Below are 20,423 nucleotides of genomic sequence, written 5' to 3'. Positions count from 1 at the left end.
GAGTCCAGTGCAAGGCCAAGCTAATAAAAACTAGATTAAAAAAGATTCTTGCATTCTTTGCTGCAAAGCTGAGGGCACATGAGACCTGAATTCAAAGTGGGTGTTTTATGTTCAATTTTATTTAGTCTTGGTGAGTTGGGGGTAAGCACCAGTAAAGAGGATCCGAGCTGCCTCAGTCAAGAAGTGGAGGGAAAGATTGGTAGACAAGACAGGAATAGCAGAATTCCTCTTCTCCAAGACAAGGTTAGGAAGGAAATGGTTGAAGGGTCTTTTGTATCAAAAACGTTTTGGGCTATATAGGTCTCCTAATATCCTTCCCAGGTCCACTGCACACCGAAGGGAGAATCAAATGGCCTTCTTTCCTTTCTCTCTCTCTTTTTACACAAATGAGATTATTCTACATTTAGCACAAAGCCAGGAGTTTTGCCCCATCTGTGTCTTTCCATGTGTAAACCATAAGGCTATTCTTGCAATGGGAGTGAACTGCAAATAATGTTTAATATCTGTGTAATGTGAACTATGCAAAAGAGTTTCTTATCTCTTCTGTATTCAACTTCCCATTTCCTCTTTCTTTCCCCACTTAGTTTTAGGGGGCTTAATCAGAAGTAAGGCAGCAGTTTTGAATCTTAGGGCCCATCCTATATATCCCAGCAGCTACTGTATCTCTCTTTTGGTGTGCCTGCCCAGCTCTCACCTATCTCCCTCATCTCCCGCCTTCTTTCCTTCTTTTTTTCTTTCTTTTTTAAAACAAACTTTTCTTTGCCAGGGATTTCAACATTCAATTGGCAGGATACACTGCTCTTTGTATAAAAAGGTTAACGGCAGCTGTCAGAGGAAGGAGAAAGTGCCAGACTGTATGAGAGCAGAGAGGAGAGAGAAAAAATGAGGTACACACACACACACACACACACACACACACACACACACACACACACACACACACACACACACACACACATCATTCCTAAGCCTGGTCCTGATAGAGACACACATTTATCTTCAGGGCTCTGTAGTTCTTTTTACTGGGCAGCCAGTCTTGCCTCCCTCAGCCTCTCACACGCTGCTGCTCTTAGTTTTTTGGAAAGAGTTAAGCACCTGAGCTAAGGAAACAAGTTCAAACATCACAGAAAGAAAGCCAGATCAGAAACATTCAGGCTGGGAACCAGAACAAACTCTGCTGCCCCACAAAGAAAAATTCTTCCTTTTCCTTTCTTCCTTATCTTGTCTCCCTGCCATCCCTTATCCCCTGTCCCACAATAGCCCATATGCCCATTTGGCTTACTTGTGGGATACAAAGATCTGTACAAATGCAAGCAAGGGAGAAGAATGAAATGTCATGTCTGTGACTGATGATTGATGTTCTCCCTGAACGAGGGAAACGACTTACAGGTTCCTGTGCTCAATACTGTCCTAGCATTAACACCCCCTGATCCACCACCTTGAAAACAGAGAGGTACAAGCCACAGAGCATTTGATCAAAATTGGGAAAACAAATGAAAGAAGGAATCTAAGGAGAAGGCATGGTCCGAGCCAAGTTTTAAGCAATACTTCCAGAAAATTAAAAATGGGACTGATTGCTGGGAAAGGGACCTGGAATCCAAAGCTCAATGACCCACAGAGTGGGCTGGCTGATATAAGCTCATTCCAGTGTTCAGCCTCTGTTGTGAGGCTGGCATTTATGGTAGGAAAAAAAAAAAAGTTTGTACCCTAGGGAGAAATTCCATTTTTAGCTTTTTTAGCAGAATTTCTTATCAGTTGAACTGCTTCAAACAGTTCAAAGGGAGACTGGAGGTGGGATATGATATTGTTTGTTTTAAATTACAGTAGCATTTGCATACAGCAAAATGCACAGACCTTTAAGCGTATATTTAAAAAAAATCTTTTTATTTAGAAATAATTTCAAGCTCACAATGAAGTTAAAAAATAATATGAAAACAATGCAGAGACCTCTTTAAGTACATTGATTAATTCTGATAAATATACACACCCACATAATCATCACTCCAATCAAGATAGTACAAATTCCATCACCCCAGAAAGTTCCCTTGTACCATTAAGTCAATTTCTATCCCTATAAGGCACTAATTTTATAACCTTAAATAAGTTTATCTTGTTCTTGAACATCATATAAATGGAATCATACATTAATGTTGCCTAACATTATGTTTTTGGGATTCATTCACAAAGTTGCCTGTATTAGTAGTTCATTCTTTTTTATTGCTGAATAGTATTTCAGTAATATGATATACAATAATTTTAAAAAATCTCTTCTGTTAATGGACATTTGGGTTGTTTCCTGTTTTTGATTTTTATAAACAAGGCTGCTATGAACAATCTTGTACAAGTCTTTTTATGGACAAATATTTCCACTTCTCTTGGGATGGAATTGCTGGATCATAGGATAGATGTATGTTTAACTTAATAAGAGAACTAACAGTTTTCCAAAGTGTTGTACTATTTTACAGAGTCACCAGCAATGTATCAGAATTCTAGTTGCTCCATATTCTGGCTAACATTTGGTATTTATTCATGCATTCATTTCTGTATACCAATATAGACTCACAGATTTATGTTTTATTCAGTGGTAATGATAACCTGTTATCATTATATTCTGCTATCATTATTTTATTATGGTGCTCAAATTCTCCCAGATTTTGCCAGTAGAAGGCCCCATCAGTCTTGAAATACTTCCTTACTTTCTGGTACAGTAAGATATTCTGGGCTTATTTTGTACTTCCCCAAACATACCCTAGCTTCTATTTCTATTTTTCTTTCTATTTATCTGTTAAAAACCATGAATTCACACCAATACCTCCAATAATAATCCAACACCACAGGATTTATTCTAGCCTTTACCTTTCTATATTTGTTACTCCTTTCTTCCTATAGAGAAAAACCTGGCTCCCATTATCCTTAATATATATACTTATTTGCTCAATCTCCTGTTATGTAAATAATCTTCCAACCATAGGGGCCATCTTCTTAGCCCTGACTTACTAGTTCTACTTATGCAGGATGAATTTTGGCCCTGCCAAAAATGCTAGCCTTGTGGGTTGAATCACTGGTCCTAGTCTGCTTAAACCCTCTACCTCTGCTGACAAAATCCTTGATCCTACCAAATATATGGGATCCAATCTTTGGATCCAGCTCTACTGCCAAACATGCCAACCAGGCTGACTAAATCCTTGGCCTCTGTCCGGCTGATCATTCCAGCTATACCAGCCAAATCCTCGGCCCCATTCTGGCTGATTCCTTGGCCACTATATAGGGGAAAGGACAGACTAACTGACTTTTCAAGCATATGGCTCTGCATTTAAAAGGAACACTAATTATTTACATTCTGGTATCTGTCAGGGACTATATCCTTAAACTTACTGCTGATTAACATAAAATATTTGGTTGCAACTACTAACATTTAATGAGTTGCCTGAAGAATATGCAGTCCACCAGTTCCTCCAAAGATGAGAATTATTCCTTAAATTAAATAATAAACTAGATATCTAAGTACTTGGGCAGCAATCCTTAAGGTCTCCTGTAGATTTTTTTTTTAAATTGAAATGAACTTTGGTTCACTTCATCTAACTTTTCTATTGGTGTACTTTGAGAGATGGTTTTATTTCTTCTTTTTTTTTTTTTTTTTTTTAAAAAGCCCCATGAAATTCACTGCTGTATATAATAGAAGAATGTTGAAGATGTTGCTTACAATTTGATTCTTTATGAGGACTCAAGGGGAAGAAATTTCTTTCAGATCTCAGGACTAGAAATAGTCATATTTTTGCTGAGCTACTGGTTTGTTCTAATCTTTTGGGATACCACAAACTGCATAACTAATCATGTTTCTTGATACTGCCTGATAGCTCACTCTTGGCTTCACTTTATTTTTTTCTATCCTCATTTTCCCATGATTATTAGAATAATGGGTATGGGAAGAAAGAAGGGAGGAAAGTTCCTTAGGTGATTCTGATTAACTGCCCCACCCTCCGAAGCAGTTTTCCAGAACCACTCACTCACTCTGGAGTATTGTAAGATTTAGAACTAAGTTTATGATTATTTAAGTCTTTCTGATCCATGCTTCCCTTAACTTTAAAGGTAGACTATTATAATATTGTGAATATAACATCTAATCTTATATGATAAGACATAAAAACTATTCTGTGAACTAGACAGAACTATTTATCTCAAAAAGGTAAAATAATGGCTATTCTTTCATGTATACAAGATATTTAGAAACAATTTTTTCTTAGCTATAAAGTCTCTCAAATCTGACATGGTCCAAGTTTATTTAGTTGTTGGACCTCAACAAGATTGTAGCCAGAAGCAAAGCGTTCATGAATTCATTATTTGATTTATCTATGTTCGGTAAAATCTAGAGGTTGAGAACTAAAGGAATAGAACTGAAATACTTAAGTCTTCAAAATAAAATGTGCATGCACACATTCATGAACAAACCAAAATATCTGAAGTGTACACAATTAACTGTGGGTAGCTAAGACCGAATCTAGTTAGTCTATAGTGACTATCTGACCCTGGCCAGTGTGTGTAAAATCATAATACATAAAATTTCTTCAAACTAGGATACTTTGACCCAAGAACAATATTATGCTCCAAGCTGATTACCACATTCACTTTGTAACTATATGAGACATTACACTGGTGACAAGTTGAAAAGTTGAAGTTTATTGTTGCAGGGAAATCATGTTATACAGCACAGCAGTGGATGAATAAGGGAGCCATAGGAGACTTATAAATGTTTCCTCACCTCATTATAAAGCTGAATACAACCACTTTTAGCCATGAGAAAGATTACATATATGAGTATGGTCTTTCCAATATCTGCACCTGCAAATATCTGGAGTATCTCATCCTGTTGTACCTTTCTGAAATTAAGGAATTGATGTGTAGCATATGTTCAGTTCAGCACAGCCTTTTAAAAACATACGCAATGCTTATGTTCACCCATTGTTTCCCCTCCCAAACATAGCAGAACCCAAATCCTTGAGCACTGTGAAAATAACCAAGTTTGAAATTTTAAAACCCCAAACTATTTGCATCTATTTTGAAGGGAAAAGATATTGGTCTGAAAAGTTGCAGTTGACAATTTCCCACAATTTCATGTGGTTCTATAATACTTGAACTGAGAATGGATGACTCTGTTCCTTGAATAAATGTTAGTTCTATGTTAATAAGTGTCAATGCTGGCCTCGTGAAGGCACAAAGTTTCCTGTCCAAGAGTTGGCAAGAAGGCTTGGCAAAGAAATAATGGCATCTTATATTTGAAGAGAAGTTAAAAGTATGGAAAACCTAGTGGGACTGGACCTGGAATTTCAATAATGAGCTATGATTCTGGAAGATAACAGACAGTGGTCAAATATGGGAGCATCCTAAAATAACAGAGAAAATGCTTAAATCTAAAATTGAACTCAATAAAAATGTTTTCTCAGTACTAGGCCCAAGCCGCTTTGTATTATAATAGCACTCTACTTTGATACTTCCTCTATGTCTTCAAAGAAAGTTTCTTTAGGGTTCCAGGACCATATGTAAAGTGGTATACAATTCACATCTATCTGAGAAATTTAAACAATGTCTCTTCTAACATCAATTGACTAGAGAATCTGCATCCAGTAAATAATGATGAAAAGAAAGTCTGAACAGTATAATATCATATATTTCAAATTTATATCTCACTAAACAACATTGCATATTTTTCATGGAAACATATGTGTATTAAAAGGGTAAAAATGAGGACTGGAAAATACACACCAATTTAGTACAGTTGTTGCCACTGGAGATGGAAGAAAAATTGAAAAGGAATATAAAGAGCACTTGAGATTTTTTAGCATTTAAAAGAAGAATCTGAAGCAGATATGGCAAGGTAATATTTGTTAATTCTGGGTACAAAGGTGCTATTATATTAATCTCTACACTGTTCTGAATGCTTGAAGTATTTCATTAAAAATAATCTGGCTTGCTGGAATGTGAACAAGCTACTTTACAGCACCTCATCTTTATTGTTTTGCAAAAAAAGTGGGGACAGGAACTAGATAAAATTTGATTTATTTACCTCATTTGGTTGTTGCAGAGCTCAAGTGATATCACGTATGAGAAACCAGAGTGTTTTTCACATGGAAGGGACTACAGTTAGCAACAATAAATAATCTCGTTGAATTGACTAAATAATAAAATGTATTCTTATTTTTTTCAATCATGCCATCTAGCTATCTTATAATTATCATCAACCTGTCACAGGCACTTTGGTTGGTTGGGAAAAAACCTCAATAGTTCTATGAGGGCTAAATAATCTTTAAAATTATTTAAAATGACAATCATCACATTTCCTAAATGGATCCTCAGAGAATTCTGACACAATGACAAAACTTTACTTCTAAATTCCTTCCTAAGCTCTGCCTTAAATCTATTCAGAGTGATTTTTAATTTTTCAATTTTGTAACTCTGATCAAAATTTTATATTCTCATCTCTGGATTTTTTTTAAAGATAAGGTTTAGCCAACTTCTAAATCTATTCAAATGCACTAATTTTATACTTTATGATATAATACCACGGGTTATACAAGAACAATCACCAAAAGTGCAACTGTCTTGAAAAAAAAATAATTATGGAATTGAGAAAGCTTAACTAGCCTATAGGGAGAATCTTTTATGAAGTGATTCATGATTGAAAGTAAGATTCTGACATTCACTTCCTTTTAATTCACCACTACACAGTGTTATACTATAACAATGCTAGGTGATTTAGGTAATTGTCATTAGACCTCATATAATCCTGAGGGGCAAGTATTATTCCTGTTTCAGTGTTGAAAAAAACTGAGGTTCAGAAAGGTTAAAAAAGAAACTTGCTCAATGTCACACAGCCCAAAATGGACAGAGTTGGGCTTTGAACTCAGATCTGTTGGACTCCAGTGTCATTCTTTTTTTCTACTATGCTACTCTGCCTCTGTATATGTGTTTATGTATGTATTTTTTAAAATGTGTGTTTTTAAAACTATGTATATATTTATTGGGCTTTATTTCTACACAATTTAAGAAAATTTCCAAATTGGGTTAGCAGAAGGAACATCTTGTTTCCCTTCTGATCCTCATGCTATCATTCTTTAAGGGCACGAGAGCTTACCTTGTTCTCCCCTGGCTTTTCAAAGATTTCACAGGCCCTTTCCAAGTAAATACAGCTTAAAGTACCAGTTACCTATCATTACCCAGAAGGTCTGAAAATGCATATGCAATGAGTTGCTTTCTGCATCTCTCTTCTATTTGTATTCTGTACAGAAATGTACAGAAAAAACACTGGAGCCTAAGCTTAATACACTCCAGCTGTCTAAGTAAGCAGAATTTGAGGGTCTTGGATAAAGAGAGCTTTGTGTAAACACATGTAAACTTTGTGTAAGTAAGGGCCAAGAGATGCTGAAGCCTTAAAATAGACCCTTTGTGCGTTTTCTTCTGTTACCTTGCAGGCTGACAATAATCTAAGTTTATAAGGAATTCACTTCTGCTTAGAATATGGAAAATTCTAAAAGATCATTGCTCCATTCTAACAACAAGAAAAGGCTGGATAATCTATAAAATCATAATTTTTTTGAACTCATTAAAGAGCAGAGGTCACAAGGTAACTAGATAAACTGAATTCTAGGGTGACAAGCCTGTCTGAGGAGAGATGGGACACACTTTTGGCAGAGCACAGGAGGAAGTGGTGGCAGTCATGAAAGTGGGTAGGTAAAAACTAAAATTTAGACAAAGTCAGAGTGAGGGCTAGCTTGACAGGTTAGAGACCTTTGGGACCCTAGATGCAAGGGGAGTTCAGAACTTCTTTCCAAATCTTTCACCCGGGCCTCCACTGAGTGTTTGTTAGAAAGACTGGGAGCAGAGCAGGAAAGCTGAGAACACCCTCCCTCAATGGTGCAGGCATGTGGGTTTGCCAACGTTTGAGAGGAAAGCAGGAGTACTAGAGAAATCTGTCCATGCTCTGGGCCCTGCAAGAGCACAGGTGGTAACTGGCTGCCATGGGAAGATAACCCACAAAACCCACCAGCACCCTGGACCCCAATCTGGTATGAAGCACAAACCATGTGTCAGGGAGGGACAAGAAACCCTTCGTGCCTAGGCCTGACCCTGTTTTGACAGGAAAAACTGTGCTGTTGGCAGAGAAGGAAATCCTCGTGGCCCCCGTTCCTAAGCAAAGATTGGCTGTAACTAGAGAAGGACTACAAACCTACCCTACCTCTTACACTGACATTAGGCAAAAGCAATCTGTCACTGAGGAAGAGACAGGGAGTGTACTAGTCCCCAAGATTCTGAACTGATTCAAAGCAGAAGTCTGCTGCTACATGGAAGGGCGGGAAGTCCACCTGCAGTCTATCCCTGCACTGGGTAGTAGGCAGATATGGTCTATTGCTGGGGGTGGGGCAGGGACACTGAAACTCGGGCTGCAGCAGAGGAATGGAGAAACTACCTCTGCCCTCACCATGAGTCTTGCACTGAGTAACAAGAGCAGTCTACAGCTTGGAGAAGGGCAAGAGCATGACGAGAGAGCCCTCTGTAGCGCAGGCATGCAGGAGTTGCTGAAAGTTGAGACTGAAGCAGGAAAACTGAGAAAAATCAACACTCTAGAACTCACACAAAGCATATGGTAGTGGCAATCCACAACTGGAAAATTTAAAGCCTGTGATGCATCAAAAGTAACTGCAGCAAAAACGAAACCTCAACTCAGCTCAATTACTGACATAACTGACTCAGTACCCCATGCTAATGGCCTGTCAGAAGAAGAGGAATGCCCATTTCTAGACATAAATATTATTTATCTCAGCCTCTACTGTTCTTTTACATACAATATTTAACATTTAGTCATGAGACACACACAAAAAAGCAAGTGAACTTGGAGATAGATCAATAAGAATTATCCAAACTAAAATATGACAAGAAAAAAAAAAGTGAACAACAACAACAAACAGAATAAGCATCCAAGAGCTGTGGGACAATATCAAATACGTAACTGTAGTTGCAGAAGGAGAATAGAAAAATGGGCAGAAGAAGTATTTGAAGGAATAATGGACAAGAGTTTTCCAAAATTAATGAAAGACAACAAAATACAGATTCAAGAAGCTCAGAGAACCCCTAAATGGATAAAAATAAAGAAAAACAAAACAAGGCACTTCACTGTCAAATGGCTGAAAATCAAAGAAAAAGAGAAAATCTTGAAAGTAGCTAGAGAAAAAAGAAACACTGCTTAGAGGGGGTGAAAAAAGCTATTAAGTATTACAACAGTTCTCTTGACAAAAGCTACGCAAGCCAGAAGAAAATGGAACAGCTTCTTTAAAGTATTAAAAGAAAAAACTATACCCAGAGAAAAATATCTTTTAAAAAAGAAGTGAAAAAAAGAGATTTTTTTCAGTCAAATAAACATACAATTCATCACCAGCGCTCGTGTACTACAAGAAATTTAAAAGGAATTTCTTCAGGCAGAAGGAATAAAACAGATAGAAATTTGGATCTAAACAAACAAAAAAAGAGTGCTGAAAATGGTAAGCATATGAGTAAATATAAAAGACATTATTTTGTTTTTAATCCCTTTAAAATATAACTGTCTAAATAAAAAAAAACAGTAATAATGTACTGTGGGGTTTATAACATGTTGAAGTAAAAATAACAAAGTTTGGGACAAAGAAAGCAGAATATACTATTGAAAGATTCTTATACATGAAGTGGTATACTATCTCTTTAAAGTAGACTATCATAAGTTAAAGACGGATACTGTAAACCAAAATGCAATCACTAAAAACAAAAGAAAACAAACAAAAAAAGCATTGGGGTTGTGAGGGCCCAAGGCCCAGGGCCCTGCTTCCTCCTCCACTACTGAGATACATGTAGCCGCCTATATGACCAGGCAACAGGACCCCCCCCCACCCGGGGGGGAAACGTTAAAACTTCCCTCCCCTAATCATTGTCAGTAAACAGATCTCCGGAGACCTTGCTGTAACCAAATCTCGTGAGAAACTCCATTGTCACAAACCTTTATAAGCAACTCCCCCTCCCCCCTGCCTCAACATTCCTCTCTCTCTCTCTCTCTGCAGACTGGCAGAACGCTGACTTCACTCTCCTGAACTGCTGTCATAGGGAAAAACTGTCTCCTGTTTTGTAAGTCCCTAATTAAACTCATGGGTAACTCTGTGCGAGGCGTGTTCTTTGGTCTTGGGGCTAATCTGGGTCGGAACAGGAGTATAGCTTATAAATCACTAGTGAACATAAAGTAGAATCACAACTTTCAAAAGAAAGCAGGGGAAGAGGAAAAGGAACAAATAGCAACAAATAGAAAACAACAGATGATAGCATGAACCCAACTACATTGATAATGACAGCAAATGCAAATGGCCTAAACACTTCAATTAGAAGACAGAGATTGATTGACAAGATATACTATCTACAAGAATCTCACTTTAAAAATATAAAGCACAGATAGCTTAAAAGCAAATGTATACAAAATAATTTACCATGCTGTGCTGGTTTGGATGTATTATGTCCCTCAAAATGTCATGTTCTTTGATGTAATCTTCTGGGGGCAGATGTATTAGTGTTGATTAGGTAGGAATCTTTGGATTGGGTTGTTTCCATGAAGCTGTGACTCACCCAACTGTGGGTAATACCTTTGATTGGATTGTTTCTATGGAGTGTGGCCCCACCCATTCAGCACGGATCTTAATTAGTTCACTGGCGTCCTATAAAAGAGCTCAGACAGAAGGAGCTTAGTGTTCCTGCAGCCAAGAGAGACATTTTGAAGACGGCCATTGAAAGTAGCTTTTCTACTCCAGGATTTGCCTGGGAAAAACTAAGAGAATACTCCCAGATGCCTAGAGAGAAACATCCTGGGACAAAGCCATTCTGAAACACAACCTGGGAGCAAAGGAAGAAGATACCAGCCACATGCCTTCCCAGCCAACAGAGGTGTTCCAGATGCCATTGGCCATTCTTCTGTGAAGGTACCCTATTGTTGATGCCTTAACTTGGACACTTTTATGGCCTTAAGACTGAAACTTTGTAAACAAATAAACTTCCTTTATAAAAGCCAATCCATTTCAGGTATTTTGCGTTATGGCAGCATTAGCAAACTGGAACACATGCACACACTAATCTAAAGAAAACTGGAGTGTTACATTACTATCAGACAAAGTAGACTTCAGAACAAGGATTACTACCAACTTTGAAGAGGAACATTGTATAATGATAAAAGAATCAATTCATCAAGAAGACATATAACAATGTATGCACTCAACAGAGCTTCAAAATATATAAATTAAATACTGATAGAACAGGTAAGAAAAATAAACAAATCCAAAAATTTAGTTTGTTTGACAGCTAGCCTCTAAGATGGCAAAGGAAATGAAGCAATTCTGGGAAATTTCAGATGTAAAGTTATATTTTTAGACTCCTACAGGCCAGGCAGTTGCAGATTACAGGGTCAAGACTTAGGGTAGAGAATGTTCTCCACTAGTTTCTGACAGCAACAGTAAGAGACTATCCAGAGCTATTCAGTGGCAATAAGAAAACTGTCTTGCTGAACATTCTCTACATGCATTGTACTGTGGTAGGTACTTAGAAATACAAGACGTGTTCTGGCAGTGAAGAAATTTATAATGTAGTCGGAGAAATAAAATCACAAATATGAAATATTTATGATAATAAACTACAAAACAATGCAGAAATTATTAGAAGTCATCCATTCATTTAACAGTTATTAACCAAATACTGAACACCTGGTGTGATGCTAATTCTAAGATGAAAATGATATGGTTCCTGCCCTCAACAGGCAGGCAGCCTAGAATGGAAAGAAGATAAGAAAACAAATAAGTATGAGTTCCAAAGGTACTACAGAAGCCCAAAAGACAGAATGGCACATTTACCCTGGGGTTTCAGGTAAGAATGCATAGGAGAAATGATGTCTGAGATGAATCAGAGATTCTATTTAGGTCTTTTCCAGGGAGATTGCTATTTGGGTATTCTCCAGGGAGACAGGGAGGGAAGGGCATACCAGGCAGAAGGACTGGTATGAACAAAAGGAGAGGAGTATGAGATAGTGCAGCCCTTTTAAAAAACTGTAAGTGGTGTGTTATGTTTCAAGGATAGGATGAGAGAAGGGGTGCATTTACTGATTAGATCAAATGAAAGATGGCCTTGTATGATATGATAAAGAACATGGATTTTATCCTGTCTGCCTTCTTTCCTTTTCCTCTCTGTTCTCTTATTCAGCATACACTTACTGAGCAGCTACTATACGCTAGACACTGTTCTTGTTACAGAGGATACAGCATTGAACAAGATAAACAAGGCTCTTGCTCTGTCCTCATGGGGATGGTGTTGGGTAGAGAACGGTGGCAGTGAAATGCACTAGAGATACACATTTGAAAAATAAAAATGTCAGAAGCAGAAAGCTTCACAAAAACAAAAACATAAAAAACACACGCAAAATGATGTGATACAAATATTTGGCAGTGACTCATATCTCATGTCTTGGACTTCAAAGACTTAAGTCAAACCTTGATTATAATATTTTCACAGGCAAATCATTTTGGATTGTTAAAGGTCATCTTTGTCAATGTCCTGCATTATTTTCTTAAATTATTACTTGACATAAGGAGGCAGAATTTTGGTTGATTTCTCCATCAATCTGTAGTAACTAGGGAAGCTTACAGAAGGTGGTGTTGGTTGCTGTACTCCTTCATGGATGACCTAATGTAGAGTGAGTTGCTATATGGTACACTGTGGGAACACAGGCTCAGGCACAAAATGAGACTTCCAGCAAATGGCCACTTTATTACTTACAGGGCACAAAGGATCCAAAAGAGCAGGGGAGAAGATCCCACCATGAACAGTCCTCTGGGGAGGCCAACTGCTCAGGTCATGTTGGCTCTGCATGCCCCACTTGACACTGGAGATGAGAGACCCACTGTGGCTGGTCCCCTGAGGAGGCCAATTGTTTGGCAGCTCCACATACTTCGTTTTGTGTCAGAGATGAGGGATACCTGCAAAGATCCAGTGCTTGGATTTTATACACTCCAGGGGGAGGGGTTCTGCCAGTAAGCAACCTTTGTGCCTGGCAAGCAGCTGGGGCTGGTTAAGATTTAAGGTCTTCCCTGCCTGTGGTCTCTCATGAAATAGAAACATACTGAACACCTGTATGCAAACAAGCACGAATGGAAACAAACCAAACACTTGCACACAAATAAGCAAGAGGGGAAAAGGAGGTGGGTAGCAAGGGCTAAGAGAGGATAGGTGAGGGCTGGGAGATGGTCACTGAGTATGTCAGTGACCTTCCTAGCACCTATGTTTACCTGTTTCCCAGGTTTCCCAGGAAATACTGCAAAAAATACAATTTTGCACAACTCAAAGAATAACTTCAGTAACTGAAGTACATTCGCAATCAGGTGGAAACAATCCATATTAACAGAATTCATGTATATGAGCAAATTTGTTTTGATGACTACAGTAGCTTGATTGTAATATAATGTGCAATAGTGAATCTATTAATTAATTCCTGGTTTCATTAGCTCAAAACCTTCTGAAGAATTCTTAATGTGGAATTCTCTATGCTTGGTCTCATCCCTTAGTTTTTGGGTTCCCCCGTCCCCTTAGTTGGACTGAGTTAAGTCTATCCAATTTGAAATACAAGGCTGAGGGAATATACTTTTTCCACTTTAAAGACAAACCATTTTACAAACAATTTAATGCCAGTTAAATTTTGATACATCACTGTGGTTGGTATGCAAAAGTTCAAAGTAGAAGTCTCTAAAATGAACCAGCCATGTGCCCTGTTTTCAGCAGGCTTTCAGTTGCATTATCACTGCAGTTAATAAAAGCAAAAAGAGCTCTTAGGCATTAATTCTGTCCTTTAAATTTTTTCCCTCTTTTAAGAAAGAAAGAAATGAAAAATTTCTATGGCAATATGCTACATTTGAGAGGCAGAGCTTACCTTTTCATATCAAATAAATAAGGTATCCTGGATAACTAGTTAGGCTGTTAAATATGTCTATCATTAGGCAATATCCACATCGTGGAGGCATAAGCTCAGCTCTAAGACTTCAGTTTGCATTTCTTGATTTGTAGATTGTCCTTGCTTTCTTAACATCACACCATAGGAGGCTGTATTTAACACAATTTTCTTTCATGAATTATGAGTAAATATTTAGCTGGGAGTGTAAAGCTTCAAAATTCTGATGAAGCGTTTTAGTAAATTTACAACAGCTGTGCATTTCTTTAGTCTTTTGGTTGGTTTGGTTTTAGTCTATAAGGGATACGGGTATCATCAACCCCTATCTATAAACTAGGAGCCAAAAGAGCTTAGAACTGATATTTTAAAAACTGCCCTCTCTGTTTCTGTTTCTCTTTTTCTCTCTATTTCTATTTCTCAGTGTTTATACAATTCCCCTTTCTTTTCCTTTCCATATTTACCCTATATCCCTATCCTCACCATGTTTCTGTTTCTTTTATTCATGATTTTTGTCTCCAGACTAGCTTTCTCACTTCTTTATTGAACTAGAAATCACAACATGAAAAAAGAGAATGATTGTATCTTTATAGTCAACAGTAAACAAGCATGCAGTATAGGGGGTTAACCTAAACCAATCCATCTAATGGTTCTTTTACTTGAAAATGTTAAGAGTATGTTGTAAACAACAGTTCCCTAGATATAAGTGAAGATACATGCTACTAACTTGTCAAAAATCCCTTATCTAAACATCCTTAACTCAGACTTTCCTTCAGTGGCCATAACTGTTAGTGGCCATCACTTCTAGGTAATAAACCTATAGCATGTTAACATCAATCTACTCCCTTCTAAATCAGCCCTTTCTCATAACTGAGCAAGTTACACTGAGGGAAGAATAAAGTGGCCTCAAAAGATAACTTTTAATATCTGTTGAAGAATTATCTATTGCTAAGAATCTTGAATGTAAACACAGGACTCTCCAAGGTGGCTCCTAATTCATCAACCTAAATAGCTGGTAAATTTTAATAGGCTCTTGTGAAAGTTTAAGTGAGAGACTTACCTGATCATGGGTCATCTTCTGCAGCTCATTCTCCCAAGCTGCCTGGTCATCGTCCAAGTTATAGGAAGCTGGTGGGGTGAGACCACGAAGGATCAGGGGGTCTCGATCATGGCAGAGGGCTGTCAGGTGTCCAATATACAACTTTAATTTGCTTCTATTTTGGTCAAGTTCTAAGAGGGGTTGGATGATCTGAGATGGAAAAAATGAGGAAAGTCAAAGTCAATCTGCAATGAGAAGTTCAAACATTCTTGATGCCTCCCAAGTCAAAGAAAATTGACCAAAGACTAAAGCTCTTCTAATCACTATTGAAATCTTCAGGATTATAAAAATAAACAATCTCACATACTGCTGCATATTTATACTGTCACATCCAACCATCGTTTTGGGGGATGGGGAGGAAATATTGGCCTAGTATATCAACATAAGACCAAGAGCTCTGAATTTAGGCAGAAGATTAAGCACAGGGCTAACTTGTTTTTACAGAGATGACATTCCTGATACAGAAGGATTCTAGTTACATCACAATTTCCTTTTTCATTTGTTTACGAGTAAGTTACACAAAAATTGCTAGTGAAAGTTGTTCATCTGAAAACTTGAACTACATACACTTCATATATTCCTCCAACTCCTGGAATGGAAGAAAAATCCTGTCTCTGGAGAAGGTGCATGTTTTTCTTGGCCAAGAGATGTGATGAGTGAACTCATTACCAAATCTGTCTAAATCTTGGCTTAAGCTCCCCTCATTCATTTCACAGAGACTATCCTATATTCTTTGTAACAGTGATTGATAAAGCCTTATATAACACTAAGCACCTGATTCAGCCAAACACTCTAAAATTCTCTTCTTTGTAACATTGGTTCTATGTTTTTCTTGAATAACAGACCTGCTCTAACTTGTTTTTTTCTCTATTCCTTTTACCCGGGATGAATAACTATCCCGTTAACTCCCTTTGGAAGCACACTAAATGACTGATGACTTCTGCCCCAGAATTTCATTTGACAGCTCTTATGACAATACTCTGGCAAGGTATTTAGTAGTCAGTCAAAGCCTAGGGTGTTTAGGAAGAGAGTTGGGCCAGATCTCACATCTCAGAACACTAAAGTGTTAGAGCAGCATCTGCTTGATACAGAGCAGCTGTGAGAGATGCACAGCCCTGCCAAAACGCTGGCAATTCTCAAAAAGTTCCCAAGGCTTACAAGGCAGAGGTTTGCACCTGCTGCATGTCACCAGGCTGGCATTTTTCATCAAAAGCACACCTTTGACCCACCTAATGAATAAGAAGTTCAATAATCTTCAAGTCAACAGAAACAAGACCTGGTATTTCTTTCAAAAGTGACACTGATTCCTCCCTGACTTCCTCAGAAAACTGCTCCTGCCATTTTCCTTTATTTCTTTTTGATATTTTAAAAATGAATAAAGTTTTATGTTTTTAATAATGAAAGTAATATATATTTTACTTTGTAAAATTTAGAAAAAAGAATAAAGGAAATAATAAAATTTCCTACAGATATTCCATCAAGAAGTAATCATTTGTAACATTTTGGTGATTTTCTTCCAAGTCTTTTCGTGAATTTACATAAATTAACTTTTAACAGTATCATACACCACATTTTACTTGATACATTGTTTATTCATCTACCATGATATTTTAAGTACACAATTCATGATATTACATATTTCTAGAAAACATAGTTTTTAATGGCTGCATAATAAATAAACCACATTTCCTTTGTTTCTAATACTATTTCCATGAAATAAGTATTGTAAAGAGAGCAAAGAGCTAGGACTTTGTGGTTAAAACTTTATTTTTGGCTTACTAAAGAGATCAGAGTTCAGATTCTCCCCCAAGAGAACAGAAAACAGGAAAGAAAAAATGAGGAATAGGTTTAGACTAATATAGAATGTAAATTACATTAACATATATAACATAACATAACATAACATAACATAACATAACATAACATAACATAGGAGCTAGGGCCTGGCTAGACAAACCAGAGAACATGAATCAGTTTAGCATTATTTTTATTTTGTTAACACATACACAAGTCTATAGGGAGAAAGGTTAAACACTAAGGTGCTGCTGTGGAACATTCATGGGCTCTATAAGAGACCCCTAATTGGCAGGCTCCTAAAACCAGTTCTATGCTGGAATTTCCTACCTATGACAGGCAGGGTTAATGCTGCCAATCCTAGAAGGCAGAGAGTGTTTCACTCAAGCAGAGGATTTGGAGGGTGCGAAAGTCGGATAGATTTTCACGAACACAACCAATCTTTCTCTCTCAAAAAAATACTCTTTTATTTCTAACCACAAATGCATATCACCGTAGAAAATTTAGAAAGAATTCCAAAGTGCAGTCTTTAAAGGCAATATTCCTTTAAATGCATGTACACTTTGCAATTCAATAACCTGTCCAGTCACAATTCTACCACAACATGTCCCATGACTCTAAGTGTTAAGTCCAACTTATTCCCATTCCTTAGGGAAGATGTATTTATATAGTTGCACATCACATATCTGGCTGCAAGGCTGAAGCAGCTGATATATTAGGTATTAACTGTTTTGGATTGGAAAATGGGCATAAAAAAGTATGACCACCGAGGAAAGGGATGTGACAAACGGTAATCATGGAAAAGTCAAAAACTTTACAGCAAAATGAAATTTAGAAGGATATTAGTTTCTGTTTATGATTGGAGATGAAAAAAATGACTTTTTAGTTCCCTGTTCTTAACTAATAATGAACTTCTAACTAGTTTAAATGTATCTCATGTTGAGTGCTAATTGATTAAAAAATATGATCGTGTCGATGCACTCTGCAAGTTTTCAAAGTCAAATTGAAAACAAAAAATAATGGAATTTGACTCCCTAATCCCCCTCCCCCAACCCTGGGATAAAAACTCATTCTATGCAATGGCCAGGATGTCTCTCCTTTCTCCTCCTATCAAAGGGCATGGCTTTTTATTATTTTTTAAATTACAGCTCTTATCGTGTGAAAGTATATGAAACTGCCCAAATAACACTGTCCTCAAATCTATCCATAAGAAAAAATTACTTCCACCTCTTGGAACACATTAATCCTGTCAATCATGTGGGAAATGCACTTACTTCTTTCTTTTCTCCCCTATCTAACTTGAGCAGGCCACTCAGAAAAGAAATTGAATTTCCCACAAGATAGAACTACCACTGCCTAATCTCAAGTGAAAAGAATGACACTTGCCAAGTAGAAAGAAGATGCCTTACAGGATCCATAAGTTGTCTTATGCCTGCTTACAACCTTGATAAATTCACAAGGATTCTCTGTCCTACCAAAACTCATCAGACGTGCTATGCAGAACTATGGTTATATATGTATTTTGCACTGGAGAAAAATAAGTTAAGAAATGCACTTGTCAAGATAACCTTGCTTATACCAAACATATATCAACAAGATAACCTTATACCAAAATATCAACATTCCCCCAATCCTACATTTACCAAGTTGTTAAAGAGAAGAATTTAAATTATAAACAGGGATGAAAGATTTTTGGTTGAACTACTCCAAGTTTTGTTTCTTCTTGCAAGGATTTATTTGTTTATGTATTAGATTATCAAACAGGTTTCAAAGGCCAGTGTGCTGGTTTGAATATATTATGTCCCCCAGAAAAAGCCATATTCTTTGATGCAATCTTGTGGGGCAGACATAATAGTGGGGATTAAGTTGGAACGTTTGGATTAGGTTGTTTGCATGGAGACGCGCCTCACCCAACTGTAGATGATAACTGAAGGGATATTTCCATGGAGGCGTGGCCCCACCCATTCAGGGTGGGCCTTGATCAGTGGAGCCATATAAATGAGCTGACTCAAAGAAAAGGAACTGAGTGCAGCCGTGAGTGACGTTTTGAAGAGGAGCAAGCTTGCTAGAGAGGAACGTCCTGGGAGAAAGCCATTTTGAAACCAGAACTTTGGAGCAGACGCCAGCCACGTGCCTTCCCAGCTAACAGAGGTTTTCTGGATGCCATTGGCCATCCTCCAGTGAAGGTACCTGATTACTGATGTGTTACCTTGGACACTTTATGGCCTTAAGACTGTAACTGTGTAGCTAAATAAACCCCCTTTTTAGAAAAGCCAATCCATCTCTGGTGTTTTGCATTCTGCAGCATTAGCAAACTAGAACAGATTTTGGTACCAGGAGTGGGGTGCTTTTGCTGCTGAGTTTGCAAATACCAAACATGTTGGAATGGCTTTTTAAATGGATAATGGGGAGTTTCTGGAAGAATTGTGAGGAGCTTGATAGAAAAGGCCTAAACTGCTTTAAAGAGACTGTTTATGGAAATATGGACTCTAAAGATACTTCTGATGAGGACTTGAGCAGAAATGATGAATGTGCTGTTGTAAACTGGAAGAAAGGTGATCCTTGTTTTAAAGTGGCAGAGAATTTGGCAAAATTGAGTCCTGGTGTTGGATGGAAGGAAGAATTTGAAAGTGACAACCTGGAATACTTAGCTGAGGAGATCTCCAGACTACATGTGGAGGATGTACCCTGGCTTCTTCTTGCAGCTTATAGTAAAATGCGAGTGGAGAGAGAGAAACTTAGAACTGAACTCTTGGGTTCTAAGAAACCAGAAGCTGATGGCTTGGAAAATTATGAGCTTCCAGGGGTGAAATCCCAGAAGCTACAGCCCAACGTGAGGATGTTACCAAACATGGAACCCAGCCATCATTACAGGAGTCCAGACTTCTGGGTTGGAGTTTGGTAGTTTCAGGTATTTACTTCTAGCTATTCCAATACATTAAAGCCTAAGAGGTGTTAAAGAAAACCTTTACCTTGATCTGAGGCTTGGTCTGACTTAGTCTGCAAATATAAGGTTATGAAATTCAACAAGTTTTTCTTAACGGCCTATGAGAGCCAACCTCTTAAACAAACAGGCTTTCCAACTGAAATACAAACAGAAGGATAATTAATAGATTCCCAGTGGTTTTAGTGCTATGGTGCTTACTCATCTTTAATCCTAACAAATAGAAAAATATATATACATTCCAGAATATCTCTCATCTTATACTTTTCCTGCAAGAAATACACTGGACAAAAACATGTGTAACAGGTCTGCATCCTCATAATAATCTGTGAAGAAGTCAGTACTTCAAGATGGTTTATAAGAAGATATATCTATTTAATCCCCATCAGAAAACAAACTTTGTTGTTAGCAATGAGAATCTGAAAAGTTTCAGCAGTTTTATACTGAGTTTGTGCTTAGCTGAAGGTCTACAGTTATTATATATATATGTCTATTACAGCTGCCTTTGTTTTAGGGATAAGTCAATAAACTTCTAAAATTTCAGGAAAATTAAAAAATAACCTAGTTAAAACTAAGGGCAAGAAACTTCAGAGCTCCAAATC

General features: G+C 37.5%; 1 protein-coding gene across 4 annotated transcripts in view; it reads right to left on the bottom strand.

Moving 5' to 3' along the window:
- Positions 1–20,423, bottom strand: part of ERC1 (ELKS/RAB6-interacting/CAST family member 1) — an 805,513-nt gene that overhangs the window by 30,663 nt on the left and 754,427 nt on the right. For all 4 annotated transcript variants that reach the window (XM_037845053.1, XM_037845055.1, XM_037845056.1 and 1 more), the window contains one exon: positions 15,045–15,233. In XM_037845053.1, coding sequence (XP_037700981.1) covers positions 15,045–15,233 — 189 coding nt within the window. The remainder of the gene's footprint in view (positions 1–15,044; positions 15,234–20,423) is intronic.

Source organism: Choloepus didactylus, chromosome 8, assembly GCF_015220235.1.
Source record: "Choloepus didactylus isolate mChoDid1 chromosome 8, mChoDid1.pri, whole genome shotgun sequence".
Taxonomy (NCBI): domain Eukaryota; kingdom Metazoa; phylum Chordata; class Mammalia; order Pilosa; family Megalonychidae; genus Choloepus; species Choloepus didactylus.
This window is presented reverse-complemented; position numbering and strand designations above follow the sequence as displayed.